The sequence below is a fragment of the Ischnura elegans genome, chromosome X (assembly GCF_921293095.1).
Source record: "Ischnura elegans chromosome X, ioIscEleg1.1, whole genome shotgun sequence".
NCBI lineage: Eukaryota > Metazoa > Arthropoda > Insecta > Odonata > Coenagrionidae > Ischnura > Ischnura elegans.
Window position 1 is genome coordinate 93408169 of NC_060259.1, and position 19131 is coordinate 93427299.

General features: G+C 40.4%; 1 protein-coding gene across 1 annotated transcript in view; it reads left to right on the forward strand.

Annotated features, from left to right (window-relative positions):
* Positions 1-19131, forward strand: part of LOC124170798 (serine-protein kinase ATM) — a 182773-nt gene that overhangs the window by 152556 nt on the left and 11086 nt on the right. The window contains exons 38-44 of the mRNA XM_046549763.1: positions 7927-8043; positions 11463-11569; positions 11700-11816; positions 12613-12768; positions 16603-16748; positions 17090-17196; positions 17644-17758. Coding sequence (XP_046405719.1) covers positions 7927-8043; positions 11463-11569; positions 11700-11816; positions 12613-12768; positions 16603-16748; positions 17090-17196; positions 17644-17758 — 865 coding nt within the window. The remainder of the gene's footprint in view (positions 1-7926; positions 8044-11462; positions 11570-11699; positions 11817-12612; positions 12769-16602; positions 16749-17089; positions 17197-17643; positions 17759-19131) is intronic.

Below are 19131 nucleotides of genomic sequence, written 5' to 3' on the forward strand. Positions count from 1 at the left end.
GACATCTTCGGGCCCAGAAAGTCGCTCACCTAGCATTTGTCGTCAAGAAACAGAGAATTGAAGCAGGGAGCCAAAAAAAGGTCAGTTGGTGAGATGGGGTAGGGATGAAACACGCTTCAATTGTTCTCGTGTAATTTGATATTTTCCTAAGAAGGCAATGATTTATGGTCCATGTGATTTCGGAAACATAAAAAAAAACAACAGAGGCATGGGCTAATTCCTCTTTATCTGTAACATTTTCATCAAATACTACAGTTCTGCTGATGGTAATTCTATTCGTACTGGGTTGTAGGATCCTGTAACCTTTGGACGTTTCATTATATCCTACCATAATTCCTTTTTGAGCACCTGAATCCCACTTGCTCCATTTTTCATTGGGAAGATAAGCATAAGCTTTGCTTCCAAATACTCGTATGTGCTGAAGATCAGGTTTTTCAGCAGTCCACAGCTCATATGGGGTTTCATCAATGGCTTTACTGGGCAAGCGATTTTGCAAATAGCATGCAGTCATGATAGCTTCTCCCCAATACTGTTTTGGCAAATTCGCATCTAGCAGCATGCATCGAGCTGATTCAACTAGAGAACGATTCTTTCTTTCTGCTATTCCATTCTGCTCAGGGCTGTATGGCACTGTGGTCTGAAACTCAATTCCTTCTTTCTTTAAAATATCCTGAGTTTTCTTTCCTATATATTCACCGCCATTGTCCGTTCGCAGAATTTTCGGTTTTCTTCCGAATTTAGTAGAAACTGCTGCAACATATTCTTCCACTTTGATTGACACTTCTTCCTTTAAGCGTAGCAGATATACAGTTGTTTAACGAGAGTAATCATCAATAAATGTGAGAAAATAACGTTTCTTCCCTGGAGTTTCTGTACTCATTGGACCACAAATATCTGAGTGAATGAGTTCTAGGGGTCTTTGAGCTTTATAACTGCTTGTTTTGGGAAATGATTTCTTCGATAATTTTCCTTTTACACAGTCCCAACACCTCAAGAATTTATTGCTGTTATCAATTTCTATTCCTATAGCAAGTTTATCATTAATTAATCTTTTCACTGCAACTGGGTCTCTATGTCCAAGCCGCCTATGCCATAGATGAATACAATTCCGGTGATTCCCAAACTTCGCAGAATTAGCCATTTCTTGACATGATAATTTATAAAGATCACCATCAATCTTTCCCACAGCTTGCATTGTGCTTTTCTTATCAATTATGCAGTCATTCTCCTTGAAAGTCACCACATTACCTTCTTTAGCTAATTTCTTTACCGAGAGTAGGCTGCCTCGCAAATCAGGTACATACAGAACATCCTTCAATAGTATCCTGTTTATTTCTGTCGGAGATATCTTCCAATTGAGGTATCCTTCACCTGTCCCTTCAATAGCAATGATATTCCCCATTGGCAACGATTACCTTTCCTTCTTTATTTCGACGAATTCTTGTAAAGAAGTCAATATCATTTGTCATGTGGCTCGTAGCGCCCGAATCTACGTACCATGAACAAAACGCAGTAGCAAACGATGTGTTCAGGCAGTCTGTAGCACCTCGCGCCTAGTGACTGTCTTTTTCCTTTTTGAACTCTTTCATTTTTGCTTTCCATATTCTGCAATCCTTCTTTAAATGTCCCCGTTTCTTGCAAACGAAACACTCGCGAGTCTCTTTATAATTACTTCTTTTCGATCTGGATTCATGTGGCTTTCGTGTTTTCAAAGCTGACTCCGATTGCAGGTTGCATGATTCATCGCATATTATGGACTCATTCTTACGTGTGAATTCATCAATCAGTTTTCCTTTTACGTATTCTAATGTGAGTTCATCATCTGGATGCGTATCAAGGGCTGTTACAAGGTTGCTATATTCATCTGTCAAACCACTAAGCAAGAGAGCAGCTATATTAAAATCTTTAATTTCTTCTCCGATGCTCCGCAAACGTTCGATTAGTTCAAATGTTGACTTTATATATTCTTGCATTGATTGACCCTTTTTAAGTTTTCATTGATAAAGTTTTCGAAGTAAATACAATTTATTGCTTAAATTGGCCCTTTCATGCACTTTTTGCAATTCTAACCACATTTCTCTGGCACTTTTACACTTGCAAATATGTATTATCTGACCATCCTCGACACTAAGGGATATGATACTTTGTGCTTTCTCGTCCTTTCCTTTCCATCCCGCCTCGGATTTTTCTGGTTTATCTTCATCAACTACTTTCCACGTACCTTCTCTTATTAACACGATTCTCATCTTGAATTTCCATGCTTGATAATTATTATCATTTAGCTTCTGGACGGTTATTCTTTCGCTATGAGCATCTGATGACATCGTGAAAAATTAAATTGTCCGGATTCTGTTTCTTTTTCTTCTTTCACGATTTTACTTTCTATTACTGCGTTCTTCTTATCCTTGCGTAACCTCTGGGCCCTAACCAGTTGGATTTTGCGCAGAAAGAATGCAGCTTATTCTTTTCGGTAGCTCAGACTTTTATTTTTCTTTACTTTAGAAAGGCACGTAAACCAGAACAACAATGGTGATAACAAACTGTTTACAAACATCAGCTGTTACTATATCTCCAACAATTATTAGATATTGTAGCAATTAAAAATATTTTTTAATTGTTTCATCATTAAAAAGTGGTCAGCAAAAGCCAATTTTAGATTTGATGATATTATCTGCCGATCCAAGAGGTCTGAGAGCAATGCCCCTTATGTTTACACTACGCACGTAGCAACCTCGGTGGCAACTACCTGTGTGTTTATATGCCTAACGTTACCATCGTAACTACGTGCTGCCCTCATTGTGGAATTTTGTCAGTTAGCAACTGACATTGAGACTGTGTGAGGAAATATAAATTCAGGAAATTAGGTAGGGAAGGAATATTAACGTTTTCATGTGCTAAAACTGACACTAGACTGAAATGTCTGTAAAACTTTTAAGAATGTAGGATTCAGCAAGAGAATCTGTCCAAAATTTAAGTACATATATTCATGCATTAAGGACAATAGATATACCGCTCTGGTATATTCCAAAATAGAATATACTCTGTTGTTAACTGGTCACAAATTATTATAATACAGACTCAATCCGGCTTGAACGTGTCCAAAATAAATATCTAAGATTTAATAATTACAAAGTTAGGAATCTCACTGTCTGATTAAAACACATCATATCTTCTGTCCCTTGTAAATTTCAAACCCTCACACGACAGACAATCTTTCAAAGATATTCTATTCCTCTACAAAATTATTAATTCCTATATAGATTGTTTCTATCTCCTTTCAATAGTAAATATATAATTAACCCCGTCATAGTTCTGGAAATCCTCACCCACTTGTAGCTAATTGCCATAGAAAAAATTAAGCCTTCAACTCCCAGCTATCCAGAGTGATGAGGTAAAACTAAAACTAGACCAAACTATCTGTGAAGCCGTGCAAGAATCTGGGATTCATCAAGAGAATAAGTCAAAAATATTATAATAGTCACGCGTAATGGACAGCATAACATAACATATTGCTCTTATTATTAAACTAGGATAGGCTTCGATTAATAAACTACGTACAAGCATTGATTTCTCCATGTCTTTATCTAAATTTAAAAGTTATATGTGGTAAAGTTGATCTTGCAAACCTGTGTATAATGATTATAATTGGTTTATTCTATACATTCATTTGTTACTTTCCATCATTTGTGAAGTTTAATGTAAGAATATGGTTCATGGGTTAACCCATGTATAAAGGAATTAAAAAAAATAGTTTTGTGTGGTATATCCATTACCATTTGTTAAATGAAACATCAGAAAAACTTTTCCCTTCTCTTTTTCCTTTACCTAATCAATACATACTTTCTTCAATCATTGCCACAGATCTTTGATATATGTACTAGATTTATTTTTGAAATATCTAAGATCGTGACATCCAGCATCATTCAAGCCGCCGAAATTAGCATACCACGATCTCGAAGCATTCTTCCAAGAAATGCGGTGCCATGGTGGAATGAAACCTGCGCAGAAGCCATTAAAAAACGTAAGAAAGCTCTCCGAATTTTCAACAAGTATCCTACAGCAAATAATCTCTCCGCTTTTCGGCGACTAAGAGCGAAAGCGCGTCAGGTAATAAAGGACGCAAAGAGGATTTCTTGGATGAATTTTGTCTCCGGTGTCAACCACAGGACTCCACTTGCACAGGTATGGCGTAAGGTGAGGAGCATATCGGGTAGCAGCCAGCATCTAGGTATATCCTTCCTAGAAGTCGAAGGAAAGGTTATCACTTCTCCAGCTGCGATAGGGAACGTATTTGCCCAATTACTCGCCAAAGTGAGCAGCGACGAATGCTATGACCCTTCTTTTGCGATCCTCAAGAAAAGGCTCGAGAACGTCCCTATATCCTTTATGGAGCCTAAAACAACGGCAGACTACAATATGCCATTTACCATTTGGGAGCTGAAATCTGCCATCCATGACTCCCACGACACGTCCCCAGGACCCGACGAGATCCACAATGCCTTCCTCCGAAATCTATCGGAATCGGCGTTGCTGGAAATCCTTGAAACTTTTAATCAGCTCTGGGCCAATGGGGATTTTCCTCCGTCCTGGCGGGAGTCCGTCATTGTCCCCATCCCAAAACATGGAAAAGACCGAGCTGACCCGAATTCTTACCGGCCGATTTCTCTCACTAGCTGCCTGTGCAAGTTAATGGAGCGAATGGTAAATCGACGTCTCATTTGGTGGCTGGAGCGTCGAAAACTCCTCTCTAGGATACAATGCGGATTCAGACGGAACCGTTCCACAATGGACCACTTGGTCAGAATTGAAAATTTCATCCAAGAAGCCTTCCTTCTCCGCCAACACGTAGTCGGTGTATTTTTCGACTTAGAGAAGGCTTACGACCGGGTCTGGCGACGTAAGATTCTACGCGTATTACGCGAGTGGGGTTTTAGAGGCTGTTTGCCCATTTTTATACAAAATTTTTTAACCAACCGTGTTTTTAAAGTAAGGACGGGACAGTTGTTGTCAAATTTTTACCCTCTTGACAACGGAGTTCCCCAAGGCTCGGTTCTGAGCGTGACGTTGTTCGCTATTGCGATCAACGACATAGCTCACTGCATCAAGGAGCCAGTGTTAGGGTCACTGTTTGTGGATGATCTCGCGATTTTCTGCAGATCATCTAGGGTCGTGAATGCATCGCGTATGGCGCAACTCACCATCAATAAACTTCACAAATGGACCCAAAATAACGGCTTCCTTTTCTCTTTGGAGAAAACAAAGTGCGTTCACTTTTCTCGCACTCGGGGCGTCCATGTAAATCCCACGTTACACCTAGGTGGTAGAAACCTCCCATTTGTGGAATCAGTCCGTTTTCTGGGGATGACCCTCGACCACAAACTCAACTGGAAGGAGCACATTAATTCTGTCAAGGTAAACTGTTTGAAGTCTTTAAACATTTTAAAGTTTTTAAGCCACGCATCTTGGGGAGCAGACCGCACCACCTTAATTTTACTTTACCGCACACTGGTGCGGTCGAAATTAGACTACGGCTCATTCGTGTATGCGTCCGCACGCGAGACGTATTTGAAAGCACTTAATTCAGTGCACAACGCAGGTCTGCGACTATGCACTGGGGCGTTTAGGACCAGCCCGATTCCCAGTATATATACCGACGCAGGCGAGCCTCCTCTATGCTACCGAAGGACCTGGCTTCTTTGTAGCTACGTTTCCAAAATTTTAGCAATGACGAGTCACCCATGTTATAGTTTACTTTTTAAACCCCGTTTTATTAATGTTTTTAACCGAAGGACTAAAGCAACCAGACCAGTAAGCGTTCGTTTTAACGATTTTATTCGCGGATGCGAATTCACGCTACCTGAAGTGTATCCTGTTTCATTCTCGGAACACCCCCCTTGGATTATTCCCACTCCGGTGGTGAATATTCTTTCACGATCTCGACCGAAGTCTTCCACAACTCCCTCGGAGTACCAGCGTTTGTTTGCCATGTTCCGATGGAATCACCCCAACCTTACCCCCGTTTACACTGACGGTTCGAAAGATAACTCTGCTTGTGCATGTGCAGTGGTCTCCCCTATCCACGGGAACATCAGAGCAAAGCTTCACCCGATGTGCAGTGTGTACACGGCGGAGCTTTATGCCATAAGGACAGCTCTAGAAGCCCTAGATGACCACGGCGGCTCCTTTGTGATATGCACTGACTCCAGGAGCTCGCTACAAGCCATCTCTGGCTTCTCACCCGTGCACCCGATCGTGCAAGAAATACACTCTCTCCTGCTGACCCTTTCGAGAAAGGGTTTGAATATCCATTTTCTGTGGGTACCGGGACATGAGGGGATAGCCGGGAATGAGATAGCAGACGCTATGGCCAAGGAAGCTCTGAATAACGAAGTTCTAGTCTCAACGCTGGTTCCCCACGAGGACTTACGAGCATCTCTAAGAAACGTGGTATTTGGAAAATGGAGGGAGTCATGGAGGATTCTAAATAATAACAAGCTCCGTGGCATCAAGGACACGGTAGCAGCGTGGCCCTCCTCAGCTCGTAGTAATCGGAGAGAGGAAGTAGTACTTACACGATTGAGGATAGGACACAGCCCCCTGACCCATGCGTATCTCTTTACTGAAGAGAAGGAACCTCCCCAATGTGGGGATTGTAAATGTCCATTAAGTATTAGACACATCATGCTAGATTGTGTTAAGTACCGCGAAGCGCGAAGGCGAAATAATCTAGGGGGAGACCTAAAAACCCTTTTAGGAGACCACCCTACCAACTTAATCTGTACATTTCGGTTTCTCAGAGAAATAAACATTTTTAATAAAGTCTAATTATGTACACTTTCAACGAAGACATCAGATGCATTAGATTACTTTATACATAACAATTGTAATTAAATAGCACAGTAGTGGTGCAAAATGACCTTGCCGTCGACGCACCCTAAATCCAAACACTACTACTACTCTAAGATCGTTTCAAGATTTCAACGGCGCGAAAAAATTGTACATGCATCGATCTTCATTTCCTTACTCTTTTTTCTTGGTGCTCTAGCGCTAACCATGGTTCAATTGGCAGGGTTAGGTACCAAGGCCTATGATGGTAATTCTGTGTGTTTACACGACATTTTGAGGGTACGGTCCAAGGTCAGTAACTGCATAGTGTAAACGGGGTACAAGATACGAATTGATAATAGGGTGGTGAAAATTTGTGCAAGATACAAATTGATAATAGGGTGGTGAAAATTTGTGCAAGATACAAATTGATAATAGGGTGGTGAAAATTTGTGCAAGATGTGTAACCATAGTAAGGGACGGGTAATTTTTTTCCATCTCAAATTCTCCATCGAAACAAGTGAGTGTGACAATCTGTGGGTTAAAAATGCCCTGGTAGGGGATCACAATCAGAATTACGCCAGCCAAATGCTGTTGTTATTTCCAATGATATAATGCGACCCCAAATTCTGCTTGGGGGCTGCTAATTTGAGATAGAGAATCGGAGAGGGGGGGTAATAATGTGCCCAAATAGCATCTTCGTCATAATAGCGCTGCTGCTGTCTTTTACAGAATAGCCCAGTTAGTATGATAGATTTATGTGGATCAATTTTATTACTGTTTCTTCATTTATTTTATTTTATCTATTTATTTGATACAATTTTTGGTCAGTGCGCACTTTGCTTTGGGTAAAAATTATAGATGAGTTACATTGTATAGTCAACTACCATTTGAATCACAAATGTTTGCCCTGTGATTAAGGCTACTTTTTTGTAAACTAGTAAGATAATCTCTTGTTATCAAGTTTTGTGGTTCCCCTTTGGTTGAATTCTCAGGCTATTGTATTCTTGTGAAAAGGGACAAAGTTTAATGCTGGTGTTCTGGACGAAATTTAATTGCTGTGTCTTCAAAGCGTGATTGTTTCATTTCATTTGTGAATAGATCGCCGCATGGACCCCAAAGTTAAACTGTTAACTAAGGTGAAAGACTTGAGCCATGTGCAGATTCTAACGGTGGGATTGAAGGAAAACCCAGCTGGGGAATATCCAGTGATAACTAGTAAGTATGATTGATAACTATTGTGGAGTATTCCTTCCCTTACAACCTCGCATTGCAAGTGAGTTCCTTCCATTCAACTCGCTGAAGAGGTCCACATTGTGTTCGAAAAATGTATAACTGGCACTCACCCTTGTTATTTTGTATTGTGTTGTGCTTGTATAACTATTGACCAGGCTCTGTTTGAGCATTTCTCCTGAAAATGTGTGCCCTACTGTGTATGTGAGTAAAAGAATTGAGTGCTTATGAGTGTGATTGTGGCAATAATTTGAATTGCTCAGCAGGGTCCCATTTGCTCCACGAAGGACCACAAGTTTTAACCCAGATTACCTCAGCAAGGTCACTACAGTCTCGCAACGGATAACATGTGGGTGGCATATGTGGTCTGTGGTGGTCCCTAGTGGGGAAATAACATTTCTGTAAGCTGCCACTGAAGGGTGATTGTGGTAATAACCTGACATCCTAAGTGGGGTCCCATCAGCTCTGTGAAGGATCCCAGGTTACAATCCAAATTTACCTTAACAAGGTCCCTATAGCCTTGCAAAGGTTTTCAGTTGGCTGGTGTGTGTGCAGCTGTGGTAGTTCCTGGTGAGGATGTAATATTCCCATAAACTTCCACTGGGGGTTTTTCTGGTTTTTGGCTTGATGAGTGGTGCCAAATTTTACGGCCAATGAAGACCCTTTCTTTAAATATTAATCTGTAGAGGCGGTGGAGCTCAATTACTTTTAATTTTACCATTCTTTGCATTATTAATTTACAAATAACTCAAAAATTTATCCATACCATCATGTTTCTTCATAAGGAAGGGAGTGTACTTCCCATTTCCAAATCTTCCCACCGTACGTTTATCCGTATCCTATCTGTCCTCTCTCACAGACATTAGCTTTGTACAAGTGTACAAAACTGCTATATTTTGCTCATGTGCTAAGTTTTTAAAATGTATTTTGGACACATTAAGGTTTTCCCACAACAGGAAATCAAGACAATGCTGCATTACCACGAGTATTGTGATTTATACTCCTTATCAAATTTTCTGCTTTGTATTGCTTATGGGGTGTTGTATTTGATATTCTTTTCTGGAATGAATGAAAGCTTTTGTTTGAGATTTTGGATCAGCCTGAGCTGGAGTACACTGGGCTCCAAATTATTTTGTGGGTGAAGGGACAGAGCGAAAAGGGGAAGTTTCCCCACCTGACATAATTGGTTAAACGACAAGAGGCTTGGCCTCAGAAATTTAGTTGCTCTCAGACCTGTGTCATCCTCCTTCACCCTTCACCAAGGGCCAATCCTGGATTTTTTCTGGGGGGGAGGGCACGAGGGTCTGACAGGCAAATGGTCTTCTCATACTTGAGATTAAAAACAACATACAACAATTACTGTATGAAATATAATCTTTATTTTCATATGAAATTTATTAATGTACAAAAAATATTTTTACAGCGAATGGTGACATTTCTTTTGTGAATAAGCGCGTGTAAGAGGCGCACCTTTTTTCCCAGAAATTGCAGCCAAAAATGGGGGTGCGCCTCTTACACAAACTTCATACCTTCCCCCCCTCCCCTTCACCGGTCGCAAGTCCAAGGGGAACTGAGTGGCCTTGGTTTTCAGCGTGAGTCAGTCATCTGAAACCCTGGGTCAAAAACAAGCCTCAGGCAGGGGAGTTTCTCCCTTAGTGATGTATTTTCAAAATGCTCCTGTTTGCTTTTCTTGTAAGCATCGCGTCGTCACGTCGGTACCCCAGAGGTGAACATGGAAGGTCGATCGGGGTTTTTTGCTCTGGAGGGCGCACTAAATTTACTGCCACGAGTGGGCATCCTGCGGCATTTATACTGCATATAGTATTCGCTTATCAAACGTAGAGAAAAGCGTAGTTTTGAAGGACATACCTGGTTAATAGTCAATATCTGTCTTGCCGAGTAATTTCCATTACGCTGAGGACCTGATTTTCCAAAAATCATCTTCAGACGCTAATATGAGGATTCTTGCAACTGAAAATTATATTGATGTTAAAACCTGCACTTTAAAAAATTCGAACAAGTGTGTTCATTGCTGGACTAAATGGTGGACAGAAGAAATCGGAAATGCTTATAAGTGAAGAGCGCTGAAGGAGAGGTCGAGATGAAGGAGCGCACTCCCTCCCCTCCGTATTTCAAGCTACGAGGCTATGCGTGAAGGAGCACGGTAAGAACACGTCCGATCTCGCATGTGACGTCGTTGCCTTCAAAGCGAAGGGGCGAAGGCGCAGCAATGTGATATACGCAGTTTGCGTTGCCTAAAGTTTCCAGTCGGTCTCGTCTTGTTTGAATGCGCTTATGCTACGCTTGTTTCTTCCGAAATTGTGCTTTTTGGACTATTTTGAATATTAGTAGCCTTGTTTTAACCATAAATCTTTGTGTCAAACAATTAGAGCTTAAAAAACTTAAATTCTGTCAGATATGCGTCGCGTTAGATCTCTTTCTTTTTTTGAACGCCGTGCATGTCATACAATTATTGAAAGCTACCGAGATATCTTCGGGCTCAGTAGATGACTCACCTAGCATTTGGCCTCCAGAAACTGGGAGATCGATCAAGGTCAGTTGGTGAGATGGGGTAGGGATGAAACACGTTTCCATTGTTCCCCTGTAACTTGATGTTTTCCTATTTTCCTGTGGGGTCTCGGAAAGGAAAAAAAACGGCAGAGGCATTGGCTGATGGAGGGCCGAGTGTGGCTCCATTAAATCTACGACGTGGTTATTATCCTACGGCGCTGAGATTACCCCGATTGTTGTCCAAGCTCTTGGGAAGGTTCATGCTATGTGCCTGTCGTGTTTTTCCTTAAAATTTTCCACGGCTGCAATTCTATTGCAATACTCATGCGAGAGCATTTTAACAAAATTGTTCGTGAATAGGACAAGCATCGTAGAGCGACGGCATATGCGAAGAGAGGAACGGAACTCTTTCTACTCCCTCTTATACCACTATTACCGCCGCAGTTATCAAAATTCTCTCCTTCAATTAGTATTGAAAGAGGAAAGTTTGATAACTGTCGAAATTCCAGGCGTACGTCTGCAACACCGCGCGATAGTATAAAAAAATGCTGCAAAATTTTTTTCTTTATAGCTTCGATGCTTGAAATAGGGGTGCGCCTCTTACACACGCTTATACGGTATGGTCTCTTCTGACGTGCCCTATACACTTGCATTTGTGTCCTCCAGCCAAATAAAAATATTTCTTTTGTTATTATTATTAAATGATTGAGGCTTTGTAGTGAACAAATCAAGCGTAATGAAAACCGTCTTAAAAATCTTGTTTATTTTTAAGTATATGGGGGGGAACGTTCTCCTCCCCCCCTAAATCTGCTTACGCTATTGCTATTCACCTTTGTTCTATTGAAAAAATAAATTGTCTTTGCTAGAAATTTTAATTTATTTATCTATTTCAGGTGTGGTTAAATATTTTCCGGAGTTCAGTCTAGTTGGTGGGATAAATGTGCCCAAAAAAATTACCTGCTTGGGGAGCGATGGAAAGTCATACCCTCAGCTTTTAAAGGTAAAATGAGCAAAAATAATGCAGTGTAGAGAGATATGTTTTGATGAAATGACTTGTGTGCTTTGCTCTTTGTTTTAATTATGTTACATTTGATGTAAATTTGATTGCTTTTTTCTTCCCCTTCAATCAGGGACGTGATGACCTACGTCAAGACGCTGTGATGCAGCAAGTGTTTCGCCTCATGAATGCTCTCCTACATCAGGATGAGAAGGCTAGGGAGAGGAAGCTTCGAATACGGTCGTACAGGGTATGATAATATACCAATGCAGTTGGTACTCAGGTTGCAGGTTTATTGTAATAATGGGATTCATATGCATCTGTTTGGGACAGCTTTTTCAAAGCCACAGATTCCTTTAAAAAGAGAACAAAAGTGTGAATATATAATGGTTGCTGCTTCCTAGTGCACACATGTACATATATTTCCTTCAGTATTGTCTATGATGAACCAAAGATGAAATTTGCAATGAAAAAATCATTTGTCTTATCCAAGATTCAAGTTCAACTCTCCTGATTTAGTGTGCACATGCGTGCCTGTACACCATCAAGCCATCCATCTCCCTCCAATGCTAATCTCAGGATGGGTTGAACAAACTCGATGTTGACGTCCACATTGTGGCAAAGAAGATGGAGGGTGTGCTTACTAAGCATCTGTCAGGGTGAAAAACCCTACTTTGTTACTATTCCATGATGAGCATACAAAGCTTCTAGTGATATGCAATCATATGGTGTACAACCTAGCATTCTAAGGTCTGGTTTTAGCCTCAGTGCTGTGTCCACAAACATGTTTCCTTGTGGCGTATGACTGGATCATAAATCATCTAGACTTTTAAAGCCAACAAATTATCCCAAAATAAGAAAGATGTGATATTTGTTCAAATGTAAGAACATCTGGTGCAATTTTGGAAAATAGGGGTTCAAATCCCAACAAAGGCAAATGATTATTTCCTAGGTGGAAATTTTGAACTATTTAAATAAAAAATTATGATAATATTTAATAAGTTTATCTCAATTTTTACTGACAAATTTTCTTCCGATGGTTCCAGGTGGTTCCATTGTCACATCGAAGTGGCATCATTGAATGGTGTACAACAGCAACGTCCATTGGAAATTATCTACATGGGTACAGGAATGTTGTTGGCGCACATTCACTGTACTGTCCATCAGACTTCCCAATTCGTACATGCAAACATATGATGCAGGCAAGTACATGAAAATTCAGCTCTCTTGTTGCTTAACAATTGGGAAACTGATTGGTAATGGTATTTCTTTAACATTAAAAGAGTCTGAAAATAAAGTTGATAGTGGCCAATGTGACAGTGACAATTACATGTCAACTGCTCTAGCTATGAAGTGTGTGGTTTGACTGCACAAAGAGAAACTGATTGAGATTTAATTATTGAGAAACTGATTAATACAAATATGCAGATATTGGCTGTACATTGGAATGAAGGCGAAAGGTGATTGCCCATGGACAATTTTACCACCTGTAGCAGGGTGGAGAAAACTATCGGCATGAAACTTTTGCTAGCCATGTATATAATAATCAAATGAAAATAGTATGGAAATTTAAAGTTTAGCATGGTTAAAGTTTCTGAATTTATTGTTTTTTGCAAAAAATGAAATGATGAAAACAATATTTGCTACATGAAGAGTGTAATGTGAGTTTTGAAACCATTAGAAATAGATGAATTAAAGTGATGTATTGTCCGATTTGAGAGACAAAAAGGCATCAGAGAGACCTGTAGTGAGTTGGGGGAACTGGAAGGAGGCAACTACTCAGCGAGGGGAAGGGGTGGAGAGAGGGAGGAGGAGGAGCCCACTCTCACTGTCTTCCAAGTAACAAGGGTCTAGAGAGGTTTCAAATGAGGTAGTCAAGGGGCAAGCGCCTCAGCCAAGGGGCCTTTTACCTTTCTTGAGGGAATCGGGTTGGTGTGGTGGCTAGAGTGTTGGCTTCCCACCCAGCAGGCTCGGGTTCAAATCCCGGCAGTGGCAGAGAATTTTCAGAGACTGCCCGATCACTGCTTGAGTGTTGTTAGGAGGACATTTCAAGCGCAACACTGCATCCGTCGGATGAGACGTTAAGCCGTGGTCCCTTTGGCACCTTTCGTTAAGAGCAGGCTAATGCCGACGCCGGGTTTCTCCCCACCCTTCCTTCCACACCCTTCCCTTATGGCGCAAATGACCTCAGCTGTCGGTCGCTTCCTCCAAATACCATACCTTTCTGGAGTCAACAAGCTCTTGAGTTTTTCCCTTCCAACTCCCCTTTCCACTTCCATTTGTAATTTTTTAAGAGACTGTTTTTTTCATGCTTAAATAATGTCAGAAATAAATTGAGTTAGGTCTCATTCTTCTTGTAATCTGGTGCATGTTACTGACATTTTAGTCATAAAGTTACAGTGCTAAATTTCGAAAGTCATGGGTAGACACCTACGAGGCCAATGGATGAGCCATGTTGCATTTGGCCTCCAGGGTGAAGCATATTTCTATTGGTCTCGAGTAACTTGATATTTCCTTTCGAAGTTAATGATTTATTGTTGTGGTTGTATGAACACTGCATGAGTCATGATCTGGCGTGTCTGGGGCCTGTTGGTTGGTTTTGGAGGAAAGAGGCATGATGGGAGGGGATAGTGGAGGGGATCGGGTTGGCGTGGTGGCTAGAGTGTTGGCTTCCCACCCGGTGGTCTCGGGTTCATATCCCGGCGGTGGCAGAGGATTTTCAGAGACTGCCCGATCCCTGCTTGAATGTTGTGTGGAGGACATTTCAAGTTCAACACTCAGTCCGTTGGATGGGATGTTAAGTCATGGTCCCCTTGGCCCCGTTCATTAAGAGCCGGCTAATACCGATGCCGGGTTTCTCTCCACCCTTCCTTTCACACCCTTCCCTCGCGGCACAAATGACCTCAGCTGTCGGTCGCTTCCCCCAAACTCCACCACCACCACGGATAGTGGAATTTGGGCAATGAGTGACGTAGCCACCACCCTACAATGCTGAACTTCTCACGATAGTAGTTGCATATCTTGAGGAAGATTTGCACTATTTGTCTGTGGTATTTTGTAGGGATGTTTGGATCGGATACCTCGGATATTGCCCTTCATCGGTTACATCGGATCCAAAGTCGCGGAAGACATCGGATCTGGTTCCGAAATTTTATATTATAGCTTCAGTGAATGTAAAGCCCCATCAGGGTGGAAAGAGTTTCGATTCTCTCTTCGAATGTGCCGTCGCATGCGATTCTTGTCCTACTCCTGAACCGTTCTGTTTGAAAGCTCTTGTAGAGGTTACATAGCAGAATTTCAGCCATGGAAAATAAAAAAAGGCACGACTGGCACATAGTGTGACTCTTCCCAAGAGATTGAACAATCATTGGGGGAATCTCAGTATCGTAGGATAATAACCACGTCAAAAGTAACTACGTTGCAGATTTCAGAAAACCACCTTTGGCCGTCCATCAGCCCATGCTTCTTTTGTTTTTTTTTTGTTACCCAAATCACGCAGACCATAAATCATTGTCTTCTAAGGAAAATATCAAATTACACGAGAACAACCGAAGCATGTTTCATCCCTGCCCCGTCTCACTGATGACATGAACGATATTTTTTAAAAAATTAGACCAAACGCGATGCATACAATTAGACTATACTAATATACAACATTGTCCAAACTGCTTCAAAGAAACAAGTGCAGCATTAACCCCTCAAACAAGTAGAGATGGATTGGAAATGCCAACTGCATATATAACGAAAATAACCACGTCAAAAGTAACTATGTTGCAGATTTCAGAAAACCACCCTCGGCCGTGCATTAGCCCATGCCTCTGTTGTTTTTTTTTGTTTCCGAAATCACATGGACCATAAATCATTGCCTTCTTAGGAAAATATCAAATTACACGAGAACAATTGAAGCGTGTTTCATCCCTACCCCATCTCACCAACTGACCTTTTTTTGCCTACCTGCTTCAATTCTCCGTTTCTTGACGACAAATGCTAGGTGAGCGACTTTTTGGGCCCGAAGATGTCTCAATAGCTTTGAAAATTGGATGACATGCACGAGATTTAAAAAAAGAATTAGACGCATTCCTGACGATATTTCTGTTTATTTTTCAGCTCTAATTCATTGCCACTAAGTTTTCAATTTACAATTAGACTATACTAATATGCAACATTGTCCAAACTGCTTCAAAGAAACAAGCGCAGCATTAACCCCTCAAACAAGTAGAGATGGATTGGAAATGCCAACTGCATATATTACGGAGCGAGCCCAGCTTCGCTTTGAAGGCAATGACGTCACTGAAGCAAGATCTGACTTGTTCGTCCTTGACTCCCTCATTTGTAGCCTCGTTGCTTGAAACTCTGAGGGAGCGCACACCTTCCCCTCCACCTCTCCTTTACGCGCTTCTGCTGCCCACCCCTTCCTTATGCTGAGCGGTCGAGCACCTCGTCAAACAGCATGTGTTGTTAATGCTGTTTTAAATACTGTTAATTGTGTTGGTGTTTGTGCAGTTGCAATTTAATGATATACTGATATAAAATTCATGAGCATGTTAGCATTGCGGAATGAGAAGTTTTCCAATCATCATTTGTTCAATTCATTTTAAATTTCTCTTATTATTCATTGGTTTCATGGCCAGGAGATGGCAACACCTGCATTAGGATGTCCTAATTCATGCTCTCTCTTTGGTTGGCCGCCCAAAATTTATCCGCCCAAATTCATGCTCCCTAATGCCTAACAAGGTGGGACTCAGCTTTAAACTTTTGAAATCTTATGAAATAAGAAGGAGGATTTGTCTGGTTCATTCTTTGACTGCCATGCAAGAGTGCACTCCCCTAATCAATATATTTTCTCCTTACTCTTTCCATTGCTGGATTCCACTGCTCGATGGGTGGGATCTAAGGGTGACATATTTGTATTCACCTATCTTTGTATTTACCTCTCTTTGTCATCATTGCCTGCTATAAGCTCTCTTTCCTTTTTGTCTCAGTGCTGGGTTCAGTTATATATTACACTGAACAATTTCTCTAAAATTTTCTTTCAGGATGTTCATAAATCTACAAGGAAAGTCAGACTGCAAGTTTTCCTAGATATATGCGAGAATTTGCAGCCTGTTTTTAGACATTATTTCTATAGCAAATATTCAAATCCTGCCATCTGGTATGAGATGAAGCAGTCGTACACTCGAAGGTAAGAATTTTTCTTGCCTTGGGCTATGTGTTGTGCGAAGCTTGTTCCAGTTGGTTCTCCATAATCACTTACGCTTATGCTCTTTTTCCTCGGTTTTGAAGAGTCTGATGGCTAACATTATTTATCCTGTTCAGTGTATCAGATAATCCATGAGCTCTAATTTGGCTGGCTAATGTTAAACTCCTTGCTCATTTCTTTGAAAGTGGAAAGCCTAGTGTTTGATTCAAAACTCACCTTCATCCTTTATAGCCAGTGATTCTACCTTTAATTTGCCCTCTCGGTATTTCAATTTTTTGTTGTTTTCTTCAATTTTTCAGCAACCGTAATTTGATCTTTTTCAGTGTGGCAACGTCATCTATGATTGGTTATGTTTTGGGCCTTGGTGACAGACATCTTCAGAATATACTCATTGATGAAATCACGGCCGAAGTTCTGCATGTAGACTTAGGTAAAAGTGACCAAAAGCATTCTTTTTTACTTCAATACTCTTGTTTTCTACATTTATTTACTGGATGACTCATGGTTCTTTTATTTAAAAAAAAATGTTGTAAATTCTTATTGTCTCTTGCTAAAATATTTGTTCATTTTGAACAAGTTTGCATATTGCATCTTTCAAGTTCTATGAATAGAAATTTTGTGTTACAGGCTTGTTATATTTGGACTGAAAATGCTTTTAGTGGTATTTTGTAAACTAACTGCAATGTTTCCTCGTGTGTATGAGAAGAATTTCAATTTTACTTAGTGTCATTTGAGGTACCTACTTTACAGTGCAAAATTGCTGCTGATGCTTTCTTTTTCTAAATTAGGCAGTGATATCCTTTTCATTTCCATTTTAGGTTATTCAGTGTTCATGTGCAATTTTAATATGTGCTTTGTGATTGCCTTTGTATCCTAGGAATTGCTTTTGAGCAAGGACTGACGTTGACAACACCAGAAACCGTTCCATTTCGCCTAACGAGAGACATAGTAGATGGCATGGGCATTTCAGGGGTTGAAGGAGTTTTCCGAAGGTTTGTATGAATCTGCCCAATGATATTTCTGGTTAATAATAACAATAAAGATTTATTTGCCTAGAGGTCTGATACATTTGTAAGCATAGATATAAAGCAGGTCACAATCATTTACAAATTCACACATTATATACAATTGAATATCCTAACATTGAGGGTCAATGAGATATTCATCGATTGAATGAAACAGCTTCCTTTTTAAGTACCTTTTTAGATTGAATTTAAAAGCGCTGATGCTTTTTATTTCTTTTAAACATAATGGCAAATTATTATACAGATAAATGCCCATTTCTCTCTGGTTCATTGCTGGTTAATGATAATATTATTAATGTTGTTATCGTTGCGAAGGAGTATAGATTTTTCACCTTTTATTTATCAAAGTTTACATTACTTGATCTATCATATTGGATATTTTCTAGATATATGGTTTCACAAATTCTAAAATGCCATAAGTATTAGATATGTAGTATGTACAGTAGAAGTCCGGTTTAACAAGTGCTCATAATCCCTCAGAAATTACTCGCTAAACCAAGGGCTCGTTGTATTTGAAGGTGTTTAATAAGCCTACCGAAGTCTCATAATCATTCGTTGGTACAGTTTTTCTTTTGTTTCCGTGGTACTTAACGAAGCTAAGCAGGTAAAGAGGCATTATGAGGCACAATCTAGTTGAGTATTAATATTTAACACGTTCCCTGCCACGCGCCGCCATAGGGCGTCTCACATAATTTCAAATCCGAGTTAGTGAGCCGCCATATGGCGTCTCGCATTGCTGCTGGACGCAACTAGTGAGACGCCAATGGGTGTCAACGTAGCATTTTCGTTGAATCATCAGGCGATGTATAGAACTTGAAATTTAAGCTACATTTCCTTATGCACTGATGAGACAATGTTATCCTCTGTGAAAGGAGGGTATTGGTAACAAAATATAGCTCCAATTTCATTATTTTTTCGCCTTCGGTTTCTTGTGTTTTTTTCGGGAGTAGTATATTTCAATGGCTATATCAATCTATGTTTCAAGTGGAAGCTTGAGGTATTATATCTCAACACAATGTTTCAAATTACATTTGAAGAGCTTTCTTTCGTTTCTTTCCTTCCCTCAGTTGTCGCTCATGCCTAACCGAGTGAGGAGCGATCAGTATACCAAATTTATTCTCTGTGTCTGTGCCTTCGATACGGAAGTGATAACCATGGTTAACTGCAGTTAAGTGAATATATCATGTGTACGCCGTCACGCATTATTGGGGGAAAGAAATGTTTTAACGAAGAAGAAATCAGGCATATGTTTTATTCTGACAATTCGGCTTCCACCAACGACCTTGAAGGATTTTCTGAAGAAGACACCGCTAATTCACGGTGTCTGAGGAGTCGTATGA